Raw genomic sequence first — 7,409 nt, forward strand, 5'->3', positions numbered from 1 at the left:
CCTCAAGTGGGATAAACAGCCAACTTAGCACAAAGCCTCCAGCCTTCCTGGCCAGTGCCACCAATATGATGTTGTTCCCATCTCTGCTGCCGGCTGCACCCCGGCTGGCTGCCACGGGGGACCTGCCAACACCAGACCACCACAGCAATAACCGATACCACACAGAGCCCTTCCCCACCTGGGCTTGGAGCCACTGGGAATCTCTTATCACCCAGCCATGGACCATGATCTCCAAAAAGGAGCTTCATGAGCCCCAGGGCACAGGCTGCTGCTGTTCACCCATGTCCTGTCTCACACCCTTCCTGGCTCTGCCTCACTGCCCTCCTGCCCAGGGCACAGCAGATCCTCCACCCAGGATGGTGCCTGCAAGGACGATGCTGCACGTCAGGGTTTCGGAAGGAAAGCCAGAGGCAGGAGGAGGACGATGGGGCTGTCTCCTGGGGCCGTCCATCACCAACCCTGCCAGATGCAGAGACAGCTTGACACAGCACAGAGCCCTTTCTTAATCTCGCCTTCGTTTTTCCCATGTCCTAAGCACAGCTGGTCCCAGCCCTCTTGCTCTCTAGGAATCCAGTTACTCATCCACAAGCCCAGGAGGCCAAGAGGCCCAATCCTGGATATGCAGGAGCAAGAGAGGTTGCTTGGAGCAGAGTTAAACCCCTTAATGTGGGTGAAACGACTCCCTGTGGCCAGGCAGCCCAGCACCAGCAGGTTTGTGGTTACCGCTGGGTGACTAACACACATTGGAAGTCTCAAAGCTCAGCAGATCCTGGAGGTAACTTCACTGTGTGCCAGCCCCTGCCCTTTGGATTGTGCCACCACGGCTGTGTCCGGGGCCGTGGTGACATGATAGCTCCCTCAGAGATGTCCTAGCTCCCTCGACAGCAGTAAAACAACCCTGGAGAGCTGAATTTCCCCGTGAGTGGGAGTTGCCTAACACACATTGGAAGTCTCAAAGCTCAGCAGATCCTGGAGGTAACTTCACTGTGTGCCAGCCCCTGCCCTTTGGATTGTGCCACCACGGCTGTGTCCGGGGCCGTGGTGACATGATAGCTCCCTCAGAGATGTCCTAGCTCCCTCGACAGCAGTAAAACAACCCTGGAGAGCTGAATTTCCCCGTGAGTGGGAGTTGCATCTCTCTAATCACTGCTGCCATCAAGCCATACAGAACAACTCAAAATAAAGAGGTTTAAAAATAAAGTGGTGCAAAACCCAGGCAGGTCCTGGGATGGCCACTGTGCTGGCAGAGCTGCACCTCCCACCCACAGCATCATCTCCAGGAGTTACAGGATGGAAGGGTTGGACTGCCAGCATCCCAGAACCCAAATCCCACCAGGACCTGGGTGTTGATGCTCACTGTGCTGTGTGGTACGCCTGCGGCGCGGGGCGGCAGACACCCGGCGTGCCCAGGCAGCGCGGCTCTCCCTGTCACCCGTGCCACACCGTGGTAGAGCCATCTGATGGAGTGTGGGGGCATCCAGGACCCCACTGAGCGGGAGGTGGGTCACCCACTGGAAGTCCCTGGAAAAGGAAGGGAGAGACATCAGCACCCACAATTGTATCTCCCCGCAGGTTTTGGTTGTGTTTGTGTTGGGTGTTTGACCTAAACCAGTGCTTTCACCCAGTGTGCCCCACCATCAGGAATGCACCCAGCTGATAAAACAAGAAGAATTTGCCTTTGCAACCACACCTGACCTGTGAGCCATCTCCTAGCAAGGCTAAAGTAGACAGGGAAGCCTAAAAAAATGCCTTTCCCAGTTTTTAAACCCCAGTTGTTTGGACTCTGCACTTGACTTTGCACAGGGTCAGGCCAGGGATGCTCCCAGAGCCAATGTGATCTCATTAGAAGAAGTCCAAGCAGGGCCTGTCAGCTCGGTCCCCTGACATCTCCCAGCCATCCCCAACCTTGGCCTCACCACAGATATTCTTGTAAAGGGAGCACCGGGCCATAAAAGGCAAATAAAGCAGCACAGTGAGGTGCTGGGCTGCCAGCAGCCGGCATCCAGCTGCGGGAGCTGGGTATGGACCAGCACTTCCAAAAAGGACTGGTTGTGCTTTATCATCCGACCATGCAAAAGAGACCCTCTGGCTGTAAAAAGACCCCCCTCCCCAGCTGCAAACAGCCCCTGTGAGCACCAGCAGCTCCCACACAGCTGGAGTTACTGCATCTCTGCTGTGCTTTTAAATAAAAGGTTCCTACCTCACCGCCTCTGTGAACTCGGCGGGGCTGTGCGTGCCGGCCCCCGGCTCACCGAAGTAGCCATATTTCTGCAGGAACAGCTGCAAGAAGAGAGATGGGAGAGGTGCAGCTCAGAGCACAGGTTGGTGTTTGTATGTGTTGGCAAGGAGATGTGGTGGGAAGCAGAGCTGCAAACTCCAGGCTGTGCAGAAATGCCCAGTTATTTTTTTCCGGAGACCTCTGCACACCAAGACGTTCTTCCTGTGGGTGCCAAGTCAATCTGGTCTATATATTTGTTTTATGGGACTTGGGAAAACCTCCACTAAGATCATCCTTTTTGATGGCTCTTGAGTTTTTGGCCACAACACGATGAAGGCGTAGGAGGAAACATCACTATCAACAGATCAAAAAAACCCTACTGCCATGTCATCTGCAGCCAGAGGCTACCGAAGCCACGCTAATCACCTCGGCTGGATGGAGGCAATGATTAAAATAAAAGCTAAAGTGCTGTGGACACAAGTAGGGTGGGGTGAGACGGGGTCAGGCTGCAGCCTCCCCCCATCCCTACGCAGGATGTGCTGCTGCAAAGCGGAGACACTCCAGGGGCCATCTGCTCTGCCAAACCATTCTTCTTCTTATCGGCCATTTACACGGACGGAGATTGTCGCTCTGAACTTGCTCCAACAACATAAATTGCACGTTAAAGAAAATAAATGGTTTCCCTCTGCCCAGCCTGCACCCTCAGCTTTCGGAGAAGTTAATAGCTCCCATCACAGGAATGCTCCACACCCGCCTTCCCCGCCACCGGGGATGTCTGCAGGAGACAAACAAGCCACCCAGCATCCTGTTAGAGCAACAGAATTGGAGTTTAAGTCATGAGGAATAAAAAGTGAAAGTGGAAAGTTTCCCCACATCCCAAAGAAGAGGTGGGCAAATGCCATGGACTGTCCCAGGGCAGCACGGCTGCTGCCCGCTGCAGAGCCTTCTGCTTTTAAACCTCTTCTCATCAGGGGTTTGTTGATGGGTGAGGTGGGCAGGGGGAAGAAGGGGTTGGTGTGAACCTCCCCTCGATGTTACTCCTTACTGTCCACCTCCGGCGAGTGCAGGCAGCACCGAGCCAGCCGTGCTTTGCCTGGTGAGGAATGGGAATGGATTCTGGAGATGGCAACCCTGGGATGTGCCAGGGCCTCTCCCTCTCCTCCTCCTGCCCAAACCTTCTGCTTGCCATAACACTCATCTTCACATCATCCCCAAACACGTCACCCTCGCATCCGCCACCTCCCCACAGGCGGGGCAGGCAGCTTCCATGTGTTCTCTGCCTTTGCTTGCCCCTTTGCAAACCTTCCCTACCCCCTTCCCACTCCAGCCACGGAGCTGATCTCCTCTTTTACACCCCTTCTACCTGTAGGATCCTCCTGCAGCTGCAGGACAGCAGGGATTGGTGTGGCTTCCTGCTGGGACACGCTCTTTACCCAACCTCAGCCAGAAAACGTGGCTGTGTTTCCCACCGAATGCACCCACCAGCCTGTCCACCTCAGCTGAAGCAGCAGCAGCAGCTTGTAGCAGCATCCAGCTGCAGTAAGGGCTGGAGTCACCCACACACCACGCACCCCGTCCCGGTGAGTCAGGATAAATCAGGTGTGAGTAAGAGCTGCACCAGCAGGTGAGAGCATCGGCTTGTTCACCGCGTGAAGCCACAAAAGCCCTACCCCGGGCTGGGCCATACAGCCTGGATGTGCCACCTCCCCAGCCAGATGGGGAGAACCCCCCTTGACCTGGGTACCAGGAGGCAAAACACAGCAGTGACTCAGGATTCTCACACCGGGGAGGGGGGATCCTCCTGGGGACAGGGTAGCAGGGAGGTTTGGTAGCCCTGAGACAGTAGACTGGAGAGGAGAAGGTATCTGGCCATCGGCTGGGCCATACAGCCTGGATGTGCCACCTCCCCAGCCAGATGGGGAGAACCCCCCTTGACCTGGGTACCAGGAGGCAAAACACAGCAGTGACTCAGGATTCTCACACCGGGGAGGGGGGATCCTCCTGGGGACAGGGTAGCAGGGAGGTTTGGTAGCCCTGAGACAGTAGACTGGAGAGGAGAAGGTATCTGGCCATCTTCCTCTGTGGTTGTGTTTTTATAACGTTCTCCTCCAGGATGAGAAAATCGCCAGCTATATATGGACGCGGGGTGATAATCCCCAGCGCTTACATCACCGCAGATAAATGTGAACTACAAAGGACCCAGACAGAAAGTCCTGGGTCTCAACAGCATGGCACAGTCCAAACCTTTCCTGCTAGCGTTTTGCTTTCACTCAGCATCTAAAACATAACAACTGTAAGCTGTTTCCTCTCCTCTAACCTAACACAATCTCATTCTTACAGCATGAAAATGGGTTTTTTTCCCCACCATGTTGTCACGAATGCTTGAAATCCCATCTGGACAAGTCAGGGTACATGGCAGAAAAGCACCAGCTATCACAACAGCTGCTCTTGAACGGCACCACAATGTACACAGGCCACGGGCTTCGTTATTCCTGCCCAGATCTCCTTGAGCTTTGAAAGTCCAGCCAAAGCAGCACCTTCCCTGTAGTTTCTGACCTGTGTCATATTGGGGTTCTCACACACAGGTACCAGCTCCCGGGCTGAAAAACCACTAAGAGAAATGTTATGACATTTTCTAGATGTGGTTATGGTGAGCTCCAGGTGATGTCAGTCCTGGAAACACAGAACCACAGGAGAGGAATGTGCTGATCCTCCGCCGTGCAGGGTATTTATCAGACAATGAAGAATATCAAGTCCTCTTGACCAGGGACTTTTCAGAGCAAAAGGAGAAGCCCAGAGCCCTGTGCCACGATGTTCTGTGCCCAAATCCACGTCTAAGACCCCCTCCATCCCTGCCTGTGCCCTGCACACCCCCAGAGACCAGCCAGGCTCTGGAAGGGCTGGGGGGGAAGCTGGTACCAGCCTGTTAAACCTCTCCAGAGGCTGCAATGCAAAGTCTGGCTGTGCTGGGAAAACCCTCTCCCTCCTGCCCCAGATGGGGAAATGCTTTTTGCCATACAATGGGAAAAGCAAAACAGCAGGAAACCAAGAGCTGAGCATTAATATGAACTGTGCCTGGCTCCCCCTCCACACGAGGGAGGGAGAAGAGGAAAGGTCCAGCTGCCTGGGAGCCAGCACCAGGGCAGAAAATCCTTTGGGATTGGAGCAGGGACAGAGGGATGATGGTTTGAGGGAGATGGATGGGTCCTTCCCATCTCAGGGCTGTGCTCAGGAGCTGGTTACAACCCTGGAAATCATCTCTGCTGAGAGCTAAAGCCAAGGAAATACCTTGCCCCCGACCGCCAGCATCCCAAGTGGAAGATGGCCAACAGCAAATACAATTAGACCTCCCTCCTTGGAAACTGGGATAACAAGAGTGCAGAGACAGCAGGCTCTGGTCCTGCCTGCCCTCCCCTCCAGACACTCTGCTTCTGGCACCCTGCCACCAGTTAAGCATCAGAGAAGCCTCATGTTGGGCTCCCACTGACCGCGGTCCCTTCTGCTCTGCCTGGACACAAATCCCATCTCCTCCCATCCATCCCCCGGCAGCGGAGGGGAGCGATCCCACCCTGCTGAAGGACAGGCAAGCAATTCACACCACAGTTACAGAGGATGCTGGCCACAAGCTGCACCCCCAGGGTCTTCTTGTTTTTAAGCAGGAGATGACAGCAGCCCAGTGAGCCAACCCAGGCAGGTTCTCAGCTCCAGTGCCCAGCAGCCCCAGGCTCCATCCCGCATCATCTCACCCGTGAGAAGCCACAGCTCCTGCTTTCCAGCCTCAGTTTCCCCTCACAGCACAGACACAAGGAGAGCTGACCCCTGAGCATGTTCTGGCACGGCCACAGGAGGCTGCTCCTGCCCATCAGGTCGCTGCCTTCGGAAGATGTCAAGGCATTTAAAAATGTGCATTTTTTTCCGCTCTCCCAAGCCACGCTCCTGCCTGCAGTCGCAAATCTTTAGGCAGAGTCCTTGTGTCTCTTTTGTTTAAGTGTGTGTCTGAGTATCTATATAAATATTATATCTAGAGACACACAAGAAGGGAGATTAGCAAGTACGGGGCTTTGGTTGTCCTCCCGGTTGAAAAGACAATGAAACAGCAGCTAATTCGATATGTTAATGACAGAGGCTGATTAAAACCCCAACCCTGTCTGGTTGCTGGGACGCTCCCCCGCTGTGCCTAATCCAGCCCTGAAGGAATCTCCTCTCCCACCTACCCTTCCTGAAAAATCTACTTTAGCAACAAATTATCTACTTGTCACTGAAGACGTGGAGCAGGGACAATATTATGCCCTGCATTTTTTAAGCTCTTTTAGGTTTCACACTTGATCTTCTGGAGCTGAGAAGCAGGGGCAGCAGGACTGCAGCAGGTCTAACTAAACCCCTTCCTGGTTTCAGTAATGGAGATCTTTGGGATGTTGGACCAGAGTGAGCTCCCTACCGCCCTGTCTGCCTGGACAGGAGGGATGCTGTGGGACAGGAATAATAAATATCACATCACTCGAAAGGACACGAGCACCATGAAATGCCCTGGGCTTGGTGTTGGGTGTTAAATAGAGGAACGTCTCATCAGCAATTATACAACCCAGCCCTGCATTTGAACCCAGCTTTGCCCCATCACTCCAGGCACCCGATGGTAGCGATGGGCTGCACCACCCAGCCACAGCTCAGCAGCACCCAAACGATCCAAATGTGACTCAAAGTGCTTGGGGAAAAGAGGGAAAAACACCACATTTGGCCAAACCTTCCCCTGCAAATACCAGAGCAGCTGACAAACCAGTTTGGTCATGCAGACTGGTTGTGCTTTCATGTCTAAGGAGAGAAAGGAAACGAGATGCTTGGTCTTTGCCTTCTATCAGGATGGGAACTGGGGTGGGGGGGGAAGGCGACGTCCCTGCTGCCAGCAGCCACCAGCCCCTTTCCTGATGGGTGTTATTCACCATAACAAGTGGGGATTGTCCAGGGGGAGAGCTGGGAAGAAAGCCGGGCTGTTCACTCTGCCGTGACTCATGGGGCTGTTCATCACACCGGCTGCCTTGGAACCACTTACCACATCCCCAGTATTGACAGCAACCCCCAGCCATCATCTCATGGGCTTCACACGCTCTCCCTGGCCACACAGAGCCCAGCAGGGCCTCGCAGAGGTGACAACACCTAAGTAATTCCTTCTCCTCTCCCTCACTCCTTGCATCCC

At 54.4% G+C, this 7,409-nt stretch overlaps 1 protein-coding gene across 1 annotated transcript in view; it reads right to left on the reverse strand.

Moving 5' to 3' along the window:
• MMP28 (matrix metallopeptidase 28) overlaps positions 1 to 7,409 on the reverse strand; it is a 15,649-nt gene that overhangs the window by 5,952 nt on the left and 2,288 nt on the right. Inside the window, exons 3-4 of the mRNA XM_029084410.1 lie at positions 2,201 to 2,280; positions 1,358 to 1,521 (exon numbers count right to left, since the gene is read on the reverse strand). Of these exons, the coding sequence (XP_028940243.1) occupies positions 1,358 to 1,521; positions 2,201 to 2,280 (244 nt within the window). The remainder of the gene's footprint in view (positions 1 to 1,357; positions 1,522 to 2,200; positions 2,281 to 7,409) is intronic.

Source organism: Antrostomus carolinensis, unplaced genomic scaffold (genome assembly GCF_000700745.2).
Source record: "Antrostomus carolinensis isolate BGI_N321 unplaced genomic scaffold, ASM70074v2 scaffold26250, whole genome shotgun sequence".
NCBI classification, from domain to species: Eukaryota; Metazoa; Chordata; class Aves; order Caprimulgiformes; family Caprimulgidae; genus Antrostomus; species Antrostomus carolinensis.